This window comes from Dermacentor andersoni, chromosome 9, assembly GCF_023375885.2.
Source record: "Dermacentor andersoni chromosome 9, qqDerAnde1_hic_scaffold, whole genome shotgun sequence".
NCBI classification, from domain to species: domain Eukaryota; kingdom Metazoa; phylum Arthropoda; class Arachnida; order Ixodida; family Ixodidae; genus Dermacentor; species Dermacentor andersoni.
The window spans coordinates 31630762-31647692 of record NC_092822.1 but is presented as its reverse complement, the minus strand read 5'-3'; the positions used below and the strand labels follow the sequence as shown (position 1 = coordinate 31647692).

Sequence of the window (16931 nt, the reverse complement as noted above, 5' to 3'; positions counted from 1 at the left end):
GACACGACTACGTAGCGCAGGGGTACGATTACGTCACTATCCGGCTTGGAGCGCGGCGGCCGCGAGGAGAAAGAAAAACGGCGTTCGGTTTCAAAATTCAGGTCTTTCCGCGTGCTATACTACTTTATTACTACTATAATATTTTGCTGACACGATTTGTGTTGCGCAATCTATGCTCTGCGCTTGTCAACTCAATATGGCCAGACGTGGTGAGGGGCCCTTTAAAATATTCACCTATACTTATAGTGCTGTTTTAAGCCCATTGTTCACTGTTCGACCATGACTGTTGGTCGTAGTAAATTCATAACTGAAAACGGAAACGCGGTTTTGAGGCAATTACCCAAGAGTGAGCAACAGGCCGGAGTTGGAGAGAGAGAGGTGAACGTTGCTGTAATGGTTAGGTGAGTAAAAAAAAAAATGTATGAGACTCAATGACTGAGACAAGTAATTTATGAATTAAAGAGACGAGAACACGAAATAATTAATGAAATACAAAAATACATAACGTAAACTGAAGTAACGAACTAGAAAATGAGAAGAAGAAACGAACGAAGGACCGAATGAAAGTGAGAGAGAAAGAGCGAAGTTAAGAAAGAATAACAAAAGAATAACAAATAAAGCACGAAGAAAACAAGTGGAACTGGAAACAGAACCACATAAGTTAGACGAATAACGAACGAAAGAAAGGGAAGCGAAAGTGTGAATAATAGTTGAGAGAAACAGGAAAGAAAGCGAGAATAAAGAAATAAGAATGAAGGAAAGTAAAAAAGAAAGCGAAAAAAAAGACGGGGAACGAACGAAACAAATGAGGAAAGAGGAATATTTAAATCGCACAAGGAGAAGGGAAGAGAGAAAGGAAAGGTTAGAAAGAAACCTTAGAGAAATCAAATGCAGGCTGTTCATGCCTCGATGCTCGCTGTTCTTTGAAAAACTAGGCGGCCCGATGTGTACGCGTAGTCAATGGAACGCAAAATTTCGTGACGCAACGTAAGCAAACTGAGTGCGACTGCTGTCCAAAGAGACTGCGGGCCTCGTAATTAGTACCGAGTGGGTACAGACACCAGGACTCGAGGTTAGCGATGGAACAGGCAAAAGTTCTCAAACTCCAGCGCAAGACGACGTGTGCAAAAAAAAAGGGGGGGGGGAAAGAGAACAGAGAAAAGAAAGAAATCAATGCCGATCGTTTAAAGGCAGCTGACTACGAGAGATTCTCGCCTGTTGCTTGCGAGAAAGCCGATTACCCGTGAACTCTTTGCTGTTAAGTGCTTCGGTTCAATGAAGCCTGAAGCGAAGGCAGACCATATGCTAACAAGCGGTGCTGGAAAGAAGCAGCGACTGGGAGTGACCGCCAAGCGTGCCGTTAATGTGCGGCCTATGATATCATCCGGGGCTTGCCGTTTAGCCGATGCTTCCTTTTCTGGGAGGATCAATATCACTGCACCTTGTGCTTCGCCGGGCAGAGAGAAACGTGCTCCTTCTATACCTTGAAGTACAATGTACTTGTTTCTTTGAGAGTCTGGCCTGGCCGTTAGGGTGAGATAAATTGTAGAGATTTGCGAGCGTATGCCTAGCGTGCCTATAGATCGATGTCGATTGCGAGAATGCGCCGATTTAAAAGCAATACACGAATGACAAGAGAAGACAAAGACGTGCGTAGTGCTTCTAAGCGAGCGGGCTCTCGGTATCAACTTGAGCCACCGCTAGCCCCGTTCATTGGCTGGCTGTAGGCCTGTATGTGCCGCAACACCTGAAACCGTATTTCTCTCTTTCTTGCAACTCCTTTTCCATGACTAAATAAAAAAAAACGACGTCCTAATAAAACGTGTGGCGCAGCAGTTTCGATAGGACATTATATTCGCAAGACTTGGGCGCAATAGGACGAATAATGTATTGACCTGCGGGAAACATTGCTCTAAATAGTCGAAAAACCATCCTGTAAAGTTATTCAGCGACGTCGTTGTGCCGATGGTGAGTTGCGATTTTAGCGCCTCTCTCCTAGGCCTGTCTTTGTGTACCATTGCTGTGGCGTCAAGCGATCGAAGCGCTACTCACACCCCGTTATACTATGGACTCCGAGATCTTAGGTGTTGCTCCACACGGCACGTTGCTCTGCACCCCTTAGGTGTAGAGCAACGACCGCACCACTAGCGAAACCTTCTTTTGAGCATTTCTTTGCGAGCTGCGAGATAAATAGCATGCGGTGGTAGTAGGCTCGTATCACGCGCTGTATACAGATGGTGGAGAGTGTTATCTCGTCCGTAAACGTGTCACTAGAGAAATTTAGTGCGTCCGGTATTCCGGCAAGCGCGGGCGGTTTGCCGGATGAGCGGGGGCGTAAACGTGAGCAGCCAGATTGGTGGCGCCAGCTTGTGGCGCAAAGCTCAACCACCTAAACACAGAGCCAATTACTATATTCTTCTTAGCCGGGGTGTAAGTTTTCAAAAGCGGCGTAATTATAAACACAATTACGCCGCTGCCGAAAATATGCACCAGCAGCGAAACAGAATAAGCTAGGTTACTGCAATTTTAGCTCTGTGTTTGCCTGGTTGAGCTCTGCAACACCAGGCGGCTGCACCGCTTTGGCCGCTCACGTTTATGCCCCCGCTCATCCGGTAATCCGTCCAAACCGCTCCCGTTTGCCGGAATAGCGGACACGATAAAAGCCTCTACTGCTTCCAGGATGCCGATTTGCGGATACCGATTGGTGCGCGGTAGCAACAGCGTTTGTAGTGACATCTGGTGACGCCCAATTCCAACAGATGGCGCGCGGAGCCAGTCTATTGCGGTGACCTACCATATTCTACTTATCTGCAGGTGTAAAGCGTTGGTAGGGACATAATTAGGTTAGGTTAATGTAGGTCAGGTTAGGTTTGGGTATTTAGGTTACGCTAGTTTAGGTTACGTTAGCAGACCGTGCCGAGGGCATGTCTATCAGCAAAACACCAAATAGGCCAAGAAGCAGTTCTCTTCAAGCACATAACTGTTAACATTAAGTCCTGGTATGACATTTCTTCGACGATAGCATTCTCGCAAACAAAATTTAAAAAATGTTTCAAAAGCATTGTATATATAGTTGGACAAGGCGTCACTAGATGTCACTACCAGCTTTGCCGCTGCCGTCGATGGCTCCGGGTATACCGGTAACCCGTAAACGGTAAGAACTCCGCCGACAAGCTAGAATTCTAATGTATTCCTGGCTCGGTTGATATTTTCACCTTCTCCTTATGAGGATGTGGCGAGCGTCGTGTGCATACCCACGTGACAACGTTACAGGAAACACGCAGCGGTAGCTCAGCGGCTATGTAGTTTCGCTTTCGAGCTCGATGTTGGAGATTCCGTGGGTGTGTTCCGATGGAAACGATAGGCGAAGAAAAAAAAATAATCGCGCACTTGGACTTAAGTACATATTACAACACTCAAGGTGGCTGAAAACTACTGCGCAGTCTTCCACCACGGCCTCTCTCATAATAAGATCGAAATTTTGGCATCTAGAACCTCAGAGTTTTTTTCTCTTTTAAGGTTAGAGGAAGCGGGCTAACAAGCCATAAACTGCCGTTCTTCAGAGAACCAACCAGCTCAAGGCCAAGAAACCGCATCGGGTCACCTTTCTCGAAATTTTGCTCTTTTTATCTTGAGTGAGAGCAACGCTTCATATGCATGCATATGAGGTGCGACGCGGCGACGTCCTCCGCTCTGCGCAAACACGGAGCTTCTAAAAAATCTGGGTGCATTCTTCTTTTTTTTCCAAATAAGCATGCATATTTTCAACAGAGTAGCAGCTGGGCCTCAGGCGACAGCCCGTTGCTTCGAAATGCCCCCCCCCCCCCCTCTCTTTATTTCTATCTTCAAGTGTTCTCGCTGCCACTCTCGCAAAAACCTTCGCATTTCACAGTACTCCCCTTCTTCGCTTTCCAGCGCACTAAAAAAAAGCAAGCACGCAAGAAAATGCGAAACTGATCGCTAGAGAAAACGTGCCATTGTTATGCGGTGCAGGTATGCGGAAACGTCGTCTTACGATAAAAGTACGATGCGAATGTTTGTGAATGTGGGCCCGATCTCTTGAGGAGGCGGGGGGAGTGTTTAGTTTAGAATATCTTTCGACACTTCTTGTTTCTACTTTTAGAGGGACAGCAAGCACTTCGCTCTGCGCTTCAACGTCTCCAGATGCATAGGCGGCAAAACTTCTGTCGTGCGAATTTGTGCTGGAGACTCGCGCCAGCGAAGGCGTCAACATCCCGAACGAAAGAACGCGGTTGCGAAAGTATGCGACGTGAAGCCGAGATGTTGGAAGACTGCTTCGCGGTAAGAACAGCATGGCGGTGACAGTACCCCAAGCTAGAATACCGCATTAAAAGAGCCTGCATATGACACGATGTCTTCGAGCCTTTCTGAATCAAGCTTTTATGCATATTCCGCGGAATATCGCGGTCAAAGTTGTGTGAAGTCTTCTCTGAAGACGACTCGACGTGTCATTCCGGTCTCGTCGTCGACACGCCCGTTGACGCCGAATTTCGCGTCAGCTTGGTGTCTTCCTTTTCCAATGCTTGTCGATGGCAAACTTCGAAGCGCCGTCTCTTTTGCATGGCTGCCCCTCGCAGACCAGCGCAGCCATGACAGAGAGGAGACTAGCTGTACATAAATTTCGTCGCAAACTTGAGTCTCGCTTTTGCAGTGTGTACAAGATTTCAACACAACTCGCCATCCCCGGCGTGTCCCTCCCTTTGGCTGGACACCCGAGGATGGTGAAATGTTAACAGGGTCTGTTCCAATTCCAGCCAGCTTTGGGGGACACAGTCTGCGTTCACAGTTGACAGATTCGCGCCCAAGTGAATGCATTCCGCATTCAGAACTGTCTAGAAGACGTCTCTGCGACGTGACGGGAACTTTCCCGCAGCAAGTTACCTATGCACCCTCGGTTTTTCCTATCGGCTGAGCCAATGTTCCCCTTGGCAATGTACTTGGCGCTACCTAGTGACCCAAATAGGCATCAAAGAGTTTGATTGAAAAGCAGCGCAAATTTGGGTGGGGGGGGGGAGTGGCACATGCCCAATACTCCAAGTCGGCGTCAAGGAAGTTCATGCATGAGCGGTATGGACCTGGTGCCACATATCCAGGGTCGCATTCCCAACGACCCATCTCGGCGCCAAAGAGAGACGTTCAATAGCGGCAGATAGGTACACAGTGCCACTTACCCAGTGGCCCATGAGGGTCCAATAGTTGGTTTCGTATCCTGTGTCTCGGCAAAGCAGTTCGATGCGCTACCCATTCGAAAGTCCATGGCCTACCCACGACCCACGTTAGTAAGAAAACAATTAGATATAACATATAATACGTAAATACAAACACACACATAGATAAAAACGAAATAGGTACATAGCTGCCAAAAACTGCGTGAAGTACCCTAAGGATGGTAATCGCATAAAAAGAAAATACTATAGGACTCAGGACTGTGGTGGGGCTGATGTTGTAACTGCTGGTGGGTTTAGCTTGGCCATCGAGGCTCCGAAATGCTCCCCTCGAGCGTCTCTTGCAGAGCTTCTGGGATATTTATCACCTGCCAAACAGACCGGGGGTTGGCACGGTGGCGGCACAAGACTGCACAGGATGTGTTGCCCAGAAGTTTGAAGCTAGAGGCGGACATCTGACAGTCGCCTTAAATTAGGTGTGCCTTCATAGGAGCGTACGAACTACTTTTCATCGTATTGTTTTATCCCCACCGTCTTCAATTTTTGTCTTTGTTCTACCTCGCTCTCTTACCTAGCTTATAGTAAACAGCTTCGTACTAACACTTTTGCTGGCATTTCTCCTTGAAGAACTTGCCTTTGTGATGCGTGCCTTTTCTTGCAAACTACATAGCTTACATATTCAAGTTATAGATTGTTTGATCCCGCCCTGTCTCTTTTTGTTTCAGGTGTCTCTCACCATACAAAAGTCTGTGACCATCTGGAAGATGATGCTGTCTTCAATGACGTAAGGATCCTTTTATGTAAATTTTGCGTATGTACTCAGTATCGAACATAGGCCCACGTGTCATGTGTTTACACAGGTTTTCGCGTCGGCACAATGGAGCGCAGTGGATCTATCTATCTATCTATCTATCTATCTATCTATCTATCTATCTATCTATCTATCTATCTATCTATCTATCTATCTATCTATCTATCTATCTATCTATCTATCTATCTATCTATCTATCTATCTATCTATCTATCTATCTATCTATCTATCTATCTATCTATCTATCTATCTATCTATCTATCTATCTATCTATCTATCTATCTATCTATCTATCTATCTATCTATCTATCTATCTATCTATCTATCTATCTATCTATCTATCTATCTATCTATCTATCTATCTATCTATCTATCTATCTATCTATCTATCTATCTATCTATCTATCTATCTATCTATCTATCTATCTATCTATCTATCTATCTATCTATCTATCTATCTATCTATCTATCTATCTATCTATCTATCTATCTATCTATCTATCTATCTATCTATCTATCTATCTATCTATCTATCTATCTATCTATCTATCTATCTATCTATCTATCCTAACGTTTGCTTGCCCGACTGTTTGATTGAATTAATCTATCATGGCATCTCTCTATCTTCCGGCTTGCCTGCTCGTATTTTCTCGGTATGGCCATCATCTAGGCATTAATGCTTCTCTCGACGTGCGAATATCACGTTAAAAGCAATACCTTGTTTGCGGGTCTCTTGAATTTAGAAGACAACACTAAACAGAATGAAAAGAGAGACAACTATACACGTCACCCTCAGTTTGCATGGTATTTATTTAACCGCTACACTAAAGTTTCGCTTCATATATGTGCTACATTTTATTTGTTTCTAACCTACTCGCCGTTAACCGCGACTTGAACGGCGCGCCTACGTAAGCAGTGCGCGAATCTCCTTGAATCTCTACAGCATCTGCAATTACCCTCACCCACTCCCGCTTCCAGCTCTGTGCGAGTGACCCCCTCTTCTCTTGCTTCGAGGCATTCGGTTCGTAGAGCGAAGACGTGCGGTCCATGCTTATATCTCCCACACCCTTCTCCCACACCATAGCTCCTTTCCCTCCTCCAGCAGCTACAAAGTTCCTACAAAGCTCTTTGGTGCTCTTTCGCCCCGCCCCCCTTCCCCCGACCCGAGAGCTTTTGAAAGGCCGCTGCAAGAGAATTCTCGCGCATCTGGAGGACATGCAGGCCCCATTTCCCAGCTATTTACTGTTTCAGGAGTATCGGATGATATAAGCCAGAGTTGCGCAACCACTGCTCGTGCTACTGAAAACTCGGCTTCCTTGCACGGCAGCCTGCGCGCAATAAGCACTGCCACCAGTATGGAGATTTGCATCCAGGAGTGAGTGCTTCAGAGAATGCGTGCTCTTGGGCAACACGAGAGACAAAACGCGCAGTCAACAATTTCGAAAAACGTCTCCTATGCGGGTCGGAACATTCCGAACCGATTTCGCAGTAGTCAGAAGAGTGACGGGAACTCTTGTCACACAGCAGACCACGTGACAAGAAAGCTCTCTCGAAATCACTCTAGACCACCTCGCAAGGTTTAGGTTTGTGCATGCTTTGCTTGTCGTATTTTTTGGAAGCTTACTTCCAGCAGTTGCTCCGGATAACGGACTCGATTTTTCCTTCCAGATGAAACCCGCCGCATTGTCCTTCTATCTGTATCTTAGACTCTGTCCGTCAGCGTCTCCCTGGTTTCGCAATACTTTTTTTTCGTTTTAAAAGCCATTTCGTGCACTTTCTCAAAATACGTTCTTTTTTCTGGCGATTTAACTTGCTCGAACACTTTTTATCTTGGACGTCTGCTTTCAATGCCTAATGCACACACCTGCGTGCAGGAAAAGCAGTTATCGGGTAAGTAAATTAAAGAAAATGGAAAACGGGTCAAATTCCACCATTCCCTCTCTTTTCTTTCGACAACCCTAAAGTAAGAAGTTTCGAGGCCCGTAACTCACGAAGATATTTTTAATATACACCCACGTACTCTTTCTTTTAAAGCAGTAAGTACGCGTGAGAGTTTTGCAGGCGCGAGCGAGAACTCTCTTGTCTTCTTGGTAGTGCCAAGGACAGCGTTCCTAATAAAATTAATAAAGCGATAATGACCGTAATAATGAAACCATTGCGCTTTGAAACTCGATAATTGCATTACCACTCACTTGGATCCAGCTGCACTTAGTCGTCGCAAAACGCAGCACGTCTCTCAGACTTTGATTTTCGAATAAAGCTGCGTTCGCGCGAAACATTAGGCGATGCCGTCGGGCGAGACACTGTGAAGTCATCATACGAGCCACCGATAATCCCTTTCTTTGGGAAATCACGTGAGGTGCTGTGCGAACATCCCTGTCTTCCTGGAGAAGAGTCTATAATGTACCAGATGTTTTAGTGTGGACGCTTGCTTATTCTAGCTATATTTCCACTCATATAGCCGCAGTTGATAGCAAGAGATTATCTTTGAAAGAATCACATTATTCACGGCATATGGTGTTTCGAATTGCGATAACGCTATATATTACCCCCCCCCCCCCCCCCAAATAAGACAAGAAAAAAAACCGACTGGCAAAAACCCCAGAAGAACCGTAGTGAACTTAAGTATAATAGCTAAATGGCACCCGCGGTGGTAGCTCTGTTGTAATGGCGTTGTGCTGTTGAGGGCGAGGTCGTGGGTTCGATTCTCAGCCGCAGTGGCGCAGATGTCCATGGAGCCGAAATACCATAACGTCGTCTAATTAAAAAATTTATGTATAGTGTATAGTGTAACAAAGCATTCGCTCAAGATAATCGCCACGCACAATCACCACCCTTCCCCGCGAACGATAGCACTTGACACCTTTAAGTGCTAAAGTCGGTCCTGCGAGTTTATTGACCGTAAAAAATTTGCAACAATGCATTCGTAGCCCTTTGATGCGACGGCTTGTGAAGTAGGTATTCCAAAATGATTTGTTGCGACTCCTCGTCTGTCGTCGACACCTGCTAGCATGGGCGCGAGCGGTTTGTCTCTGCGGCACTGAATTGTGGAAATTCACACAAAACTACTTCAAATGTCTCTTTGCGATCATGCTCATCGCAAGCAGCGTTGCCAGTCGTACCAATGCTGAAGGCAAAAAAAAAAAAAAATTGTGAAGGCATTAGCCGTCACAGCCGACAAAGCAGGGCAGCGTCGGTGCATTCCTGGTGGGATATGCAGGCCGAACGAAAAGTATTATTATCAATAATTTAATAATATCATTGCGAATTTGTATTCTTGTTATTTCAATTTCATATATTTTTTTAGTTTATTGAAGGAGAAATAAATCAGTCATGGAAAATAGGAAATATCTTTTAAGTAACCTTTTTGCCTCGCAGATGTAATTCCGAATGGTTCGGAGTGTATGCCTGCGGCTGTATCGTAATACCAATACTCCCTCGGTGAGTGGAAGAGTATTGCCTAAAGGCAGCCTTATAGATTAGGAAGCGGAATTTCGAAACGTCGTTTTCGATTAGTTGAAAACCGCCGGCCCGATGGAAAAAGTGTTTGATGGATTCCGGCCCACTGCAGAGGTGGCATAAAGGGAATACCGCCAGACCTCATCTGTGTAAGTAACAATTAATCTATGAGATACGGGAACGCAGCCTTCTAAAGGACACTTCGAAGCACCGGGTGCGATACCATTGTCGGCTCCACATTTATCGAGGAGCGTTGATTTATATAGAAGCAAAATAAAAGCTAAATATGATTATGTCGATGATGATAATGACTTCGATCTTTATTTGCACCCCCATTGAAACGTGCCCGCTGCATTGATTCAGCTTTTACTACATATATCGCTATCTAGCCCTTCGCCTATCTGATATCGATCCTAACTTTCTTATTTAAAACCTCTATCACTATATGGTATAATTACACACACCTAAACTGATAGAACCTAATCTGGTTCTATCAATCTTTTCCCTGCGTTTCTTCCACTAATATTCTGATCGTCTCTTACTTATCCAGACTGCAAACCAGTTAATCCTTCCGTCTCCTTGGGATCCCAACGCTTCTGGAAAGTGGGCACGCCTTACCGGTCTCGATGGATAAATAACTTGACATTCCATTACGACGTACCGAGTCATTTCCACAATTTTTCTTTTCTCTCTTTTTTTTTGTTTTTTTTTTGGCAGCACACATGTGCCTAATTTCGCGGCGCATATTTGCTCCAGTATGTTTTTGTATTGCGGCAGCCAACTCGGGCCTCAAATAGCAAGACCATCCGTTTGCTTTATTATAGATTTTCCCTTGTGATTTTTTTTCTTGCCGTTTTCGTAAATCTATGTGGTTGTTTTTTGTTTCCATATTTTGCACCCAATTTACCGTGTCTGTTTCTGTCGCGTTTTTTTTTTGTTGCTCATCGTTCTGTATTTACCCATACAATTGCCCTGTACTTGGTTGCCTACTTTCTTGACCTCTTCCTCCATTCCGTGTCCTCGCTTTCCAGGAAAAGGCATTTATACACTTTAGCCATCCCTTCCTTTGCGTTCATGTAGGCTTGACGGATGGATGCTATAAGCGTTTGCTTTAAACGCGGAGGCGATTGCACCACAGAGCTCTTGTTATTAAACTGCCTAATGTCCTACCTATGTTAAGAAAAGGAAAAGGAAAACGCGAAAAATTCCCTTCACATAACTTTCTGAAGCCCAATTGGGAACTTTGTTTTTGTACGCCTCGGTTGTTTGTCGTTTCCCTAATTTTCTTCCACCCATCCTTCAATCGGCCCTTCCTGCACCTTAGCTAAGGGGCTGGCGCCACCTATCGGATAGCGACGGACTTGCGAGGAGCCGCCAGCATGCGGAGGGTGCAGACAGACTATCATGTGACCACGAGCGTCGGTGGCGAGGAGACTCGTTCGAAAAGCTCGTCACGTAATCTGTTCCAGTCGTTAATAGATCTCGTTCGTTTCGACCGTCGATCGTGAATCGCGTGCGACTGCTACTGACAAGGTAGTTCAGTAAGCGTCAGACTAGGCGTCGTGATTGTTGCTTTCGTTTTAACATGCAATTTGACCTTACATCGCTGACTCTATAGCAGTCCTGAAGAATGTATTTCAAAACCTACCCATTTCATAGCCAGCGTCTGCCCCCTCCCCTCCCTCTTAATAGTGGGCGTGAACCACATGTTCCATGGACAACATCTTGAAGCATCGTGTAAGCATAGCAACTCTATGCTTATGAGTGAACTTTTGCCAACCCACGATTCGTGTGAGGCATTCCACCCTTGGTATTTTCTGCACTGTGGAGGAAACAATTGATCACTTCTTTTTTGTCGTGGCGCCACTTTACTACAATCAGAAAAATAATCTTCGAGATTCCTTTTCGCAGAATTGGCCTGGATCTGACAATTCCTGTTATCATTGTATTTAGAGCTTCTGCTTTCGGTTGCTATCACGGGGTTGTTTTCGGCAACGTCCAGGAACTTTATCGATTTCAATCGATCGCCTAGTTATATGTGATTTTATTATCGTTCTTGTTTTGAAGACATACGTTAAGGATTCTCCATTCATTTTCTTGCATCGATCACAATGACTTTGGCTGTTTTCTAAAATGTGGAAGCGAAATTCTATTTTCTCATTGTCTGAATACCCCATAGAGGGTATAAGCCATAATGTCAGAGGACAACAACAGGTCACCACACTTCAGTCTATTTTCCTAATAGAAATGATAACATTAATAATCTTTTCGTCACCCGATTCACGGCCGATCCCCCAGAGTTGGTTGCGTCATTTCTCCAAAGAACAGCAGGAACAACATATGCGTGAGATCAGCCTGTGTCTTGCGTATTTTCGTTGCTTCTTTTTAAAATTAAAATTACATCACCTGTGCAGGAGTTCGAGTGGCCGGTGGGCAGGCCTGTGGAGAAGTACGAGGTCCTGGAAGTTCAGGTGCTCCAACACAGCCGGTACTTCACCAACAAGTGAGCACGGCGTGTTCTCCACTGTCTACATTGTGCATTAAACTAATTTAACGTAAGGCAAACTAACCTATAGCCTACCTGAAGATGCAGTACTGAGGCAGATAATGTTTTAGATAAAAAAGTGGCAACAAAGAAGGCAGAGTCAGCAGCCCCGGTTCAATCACTGGGCTGAGTATCTGCACTGTTCTATGGAGAAAGCGACGAGGCGCACTGTTTATTGTTTAGTGTGCCGTTGTGCAGTGTAAGGCTATAATAGAAACAAGGAAAGACTTTTTGTACTGTTTATATGAAGTTCACTTCAAACGAACCCAGTAATTCCATATAACGTGACAGCATTGCGCAACATACGTTTAACGGATCACGTTAAACGCAGCAGAAAGTATAAGACACTTTTACGGAATAAAGATGAATTTATTTATTTTATAGACATATTTATTTACTTCAAAGGGAGTTGCAAGGCGACTTCTCGAAGGTCGCTGCATCGGTGATGTTGGCAAAGATACATAAATGTGGGGAAGGGTATGGCTTTGAAGCTCCATACATAATCACACACCCAACTGCAGATTCTTGTGACATTCATAGAGCTCTTCCGTCGTTACAATTATGTATCTCTACATGTTCGCCGGCCTTCGTTGTCATCGCCAGGGTTTTGGGACGCTACGGCATGGTGCTGCAACGAGTGGCCGAGGAAGGATACGCATCCGTCGAGGACGATGTCGTCGACGACAACAACAAGCCGGTGGCCAACGTGAGTGCCCTCAACTCTCTCGATTCCCGCTCGCAAGTACTTCGCCAGGTCTCAGATTCGACGCATATGTTTGTCTTTGGAGCTAAACAGTCACGCATGGGTATACGGTAAAGCGGAAACAAAAATCTAATGTATACCGCGAACATTTTGAGCTTGCTTAGACTCGCATTGGAGAGTTTTAGCATGTCCATGAGCACATTATACCGTTTGCGGAATGGCGAGTTGTTGGAGAGGCGTGCGACAGCTACAACGCCGATATGAACATCTTGCGGCGCGGAGTTCAGAGAGCGCACAAAGCTAATACCGCAAGGACCTAAGCCATTCTACATACCTCCCGGTGTAAAGCGTTGGTAGTGAGATAAGTTAAGGTGCAGTCCTTGTATTCAACGAGAACTCTCACGCAACACAACAATGTTTCCAACATATTGTATTTGTACAACGCGTCACGAGGTGTCGCTACCGGCCTTGCTACCGTCCACAGCTCCGGTAACCCGGTGATCCGTAAATAGCAATAGGTTTACAGATAAGCTAAAACTTTCAATTGACTCTACTGGCTGGCTCTAACTGCTGCTTCACTGAGAACGCGGCCGAGATCCGAACAAACACTCGATCACGTGGCTACTGCGATTGATCTGGGAGCAGCCAACACGTTCGGCTAGGACAGACTTTTTCTGGCACTCATACCGAAGAGGCTCCGCATCCCTACAAATGTAGTTCTAGCGCGGTAGGAACCAGCTCAATGTACCACAACTCGTACGGTTCGAAATTCTGGTAGATTTGAACGAATATAAATTATTTTCATTGACCCGTATGTTTTCAATGCACTTTGCATGTGAAGTAATTTGAACGAATTAGATCTCATTCTAGGTGCACTGAAATTTCAAGTCTACTGTAAAGCAACAAATTTTCTACTCGCACGACCCCTTATAATCCTAACCCACCTTCAACTGCGTTTTCCGTGTATTCACACACCAAGTGTTACCATGAAAAAGGGAAATTGTCATCCCTCGGAGTAGCACAGAGATAGCCTGCTAGCGTTATTATTAGTTGGAATGGTAGAGGGATCGTCCGCACAAAGGCACTGGTTCCATGTTTGATCCGCGGACCAGGGTTAATTTTAGTTCATCTGATAAAGTCTGGGAATCCCGTACAGATGTTGTGAGGTGGTGCGGATGGCACAAAAAATAAAAAGAAATGAAGCTGATTTGTCGTGTTTTGGATGTCCGTTGAAGAATCGTGTTTGGTAATTGTTATTCTGGGTGTCCTGAACACTGCGGTGCCTCTGCGCGGCTTTGGCCCATTAAATTCAATCAATCAATCCATCGATGAATTACTCAGCCATTCCTCACTCACTCACTCACTCACTCACTCACTCACTCACTCACTCACTCACTCACTCACTCACTCACTCACTCACTCACTCACTCACTCACTCACTCACTCACTCACTCACTCAATCAACATATCAATCAATCAATCTGTTGCTCCCCCTGCAACAGGCAAAGATTATAATGGAGGTCAGCTACACGGCACCCGATGGCTCGGTGGGCGCCTGGCACGCCCCTGGCCTGCCCACTAACCTGGGAAGTTTCGACGATGACCGGCAGGCGCTGCTCGACATCGAGCAGAACATCGCCAACCTGCAGCGCACGTACGCCGCAGCGGCCGCGGCTCAAACTACGCCGGGAGGCGGCGGACCGGCGGGGGCGGACGGTGGTGCCTCGATGGCGCTGTTGCAGTCTTCGTCGCAGCAGCACCAGCAGCAGCCAAGCTACGGAACAAGCGATGGAGGAGGCGGCGGCTTCTCTGATGACGAGACACGCAGCAAGCAGGGTTCCGTCATCAGCTTGTTCGCGCCCACGCCCAACAAGTCGCCCGACCGAAAGCGGTGAGTGGGGCGAACTTGTTTTGCACTCAAGAAGGCGATTTCATATGCACATGATTACGTTGCGTTGAGTTTTACGCTCACAAAGAAAAAATAACAAAAGGAACAATGACCAACTCTTTATTTAAGGGACTCGTCCTCGTCCTTGTTCCCCACTTTGTTATTCATGCGAAAGCATCAAATGACCCATTGAGCGAAAAAGCCGGTGGCATGTGTAGCAGCGAAACGGCACTTAAATTCGCATTGGCTTCGACGTACATTCACGAGCACGCCTCGACGGACAAGAGCGGGCGAATCGGGGAACACCTGTCGCAACGCTAGCGCGCCAGCTGTTGCGTGAGGGGAGAGGGCATCGCCGCGACGCCACGTCAGCAGCGCGCCGCGACGGAACAGATACGGCGACGTGACGCGGCGGGGCGAGACGAGTTATCGTCTGCGATTCAGTCGCGTGACGCGCGCGTGCGGGTGATGGCGTCTTGCTCTCAGAAGCCGGCGAGCGGCTAGTATCTTTCTCTTCCTCTCACCCCGCTAGCCTTAGCCGCTGAGCGCGCCTGCCGGCCTTGGTGGCCGCTGCTGCTATCTCCGTCTCTCCTCGCGCAAGACGTCGGTTACATGCGGCGTTGGCACCGCAGGCTCCTGCTGCTCGGCGGCTCGCACAGCACGTACCGCTATGGTACACTACTCACAGCGGAAAACTCCAAGGACCGTTCTGCGGCGCACAATTGGACATTATTGCTTCCGCATTCACAAATCGCGATAAGTGCCTGTGTGACTTCGGATTTTCTTTTTCTATTTTTTTTTGCCAGGGTAAAACTCAGAGCAACGTCATCGGTAAAGTCCACCAACTACCCCCTTTCATCGTTTTACTTAATGTCGTTTACACATTTTTGCATTAGAACAAGAGTACATTTTAGGGTGTCTTCTGTACTTTTCGAGGCTGCGCCGTCAAGGAGAAGAGAGGAAAAGACTGATACGTTATCAAGCGTGAAGACAGGTGGGATACCTGCTGTCAAAAGGGGATAAATGAAATGAAGGATCATGGAAGGCGAGACCAAGTGAAATTTTAAAAAAAACGCAGTTCCGCAAGAAAGGCCAAAGATTGATAGCGACAGCGAACTATTCGGCTATTAGTAATGTAGGTCGCAAACGTTGCAGTAAACATTCGCTTACTAACTAAACAAGTGGTAGCGATCAGTCTGTCAAGTGAAGTTGAAAGCTCTCTCCCTACGCAGGTTGTCGCGAGGGAGGAGGTCATAGAGAAGATGCATGGTCGCCTCCTCGCAGCTGCAGTTGCCACACGCAATACGTTCGTTCGTTCCACTACACAATTCCAACAGGCATCGTGGCAAGAACAGACTAAATGAACAGACACGAGATCACCACAGACATCGATAACTTAACTGGATAAAGCAGATTTTTTTTTTTCTTTCGTAATGCTAGAGCAGATTATGGTAACGTTCAAGTAGCTCACACAGTCTAGGTGTGACGATTTGTCGACACACCGATGCAGAGAGTGCCATTAGCGATCCATCATATGCAGCAATCACGTACTCTAATCCGGAGCAGGGTGTCTGAGAACGCTTAGACAAAAGTGATAACTTTTCAGGTGGCGCGGATTTGGGGATAAATTACTTGTGGAAAAGGTTCAGACACGAAGGAGCATGTTCTGGTAGAATGGCACAGTGCCTCCCCCTCCCAAGTTCCGACAAAGTGTAAGTACAGCTAGCCTGCTCACGACCGGAGTTTTAAGGTTATGGATTGTAGGGAAGATGTAGGTTACATGGCGGTGGAGGCTCTAGCAAAAGGTACGGCTGGGCGATTACTGCGGCAGAAGAAGCGAAGACAGGCATTGAAGCAAACATTTATTTTATATATTATGATGTATCCTTTCAATATTATTAACAGTAAGAATAATCTCATTTGAATAACAAAAGCAGTTCAACATTCAGATACACTCGACAGATGAATGGAACTAGCCTGGTGGCAAGCTCCTCCCTCCTTTTCCAAAAATAATGCCATCGTCATCATTATTATCATCGTACTCATCATCATCATCATAAAGTAGCCGATAATGAGCTTTAGATCGAGGCCAGTTAGTTAAAACGTGGGTGAAAACGAGAAATCCTCTATGCCCGAAAAGTTCGTGAATGCTGGTAATATTTCTTTCAACTGGTGCATAGCAAAGCGCTCGCTTTCAACTGCAGGCAATATTAGAAAGGCTGCTTGCCACAGATTACCCCCTCCTCCCCACTTACAGGAAAATAAAAGGGAAACGGTATTTGCATTCGATGTTCTAAACGGGAGGTGGTTAAACGGCAACTGCCTTTACCGCGTTCGCT

General features: G+C 46.1%; 1 protein-coding gene across 1 annotated transcript in view; it reads left to right on the top strand.

The window, feature by feature from the left end:
• mfr (ferlin family C2 domain-containing myoferlin misfire) overlaps positions 1 to 16931 on the top strand; it is a 375605-nt gene that overhangs the window by 243137 nt on the left and 115537 nt on the right. The window contains exons 2-5 of the mRNA XM_050175214.3: positions 5912 to 5970; positions 11871 to 11959; positions 12605 to 12707; positions 14207 to 14595. Coding sequence (XP_050031171.2) covers positions 5912 to 5970; positions 11871 to 11959; positions 12605 to 12707; positions 14207 to 14595 — 640 coding nt within the window. The remainder of the gene's footprint in view (positions 1 to 5911; positions 5971 to 11870; positions 11960 to 12604; positions 12708 to 14206; positions 14596 to 16931) is intronic.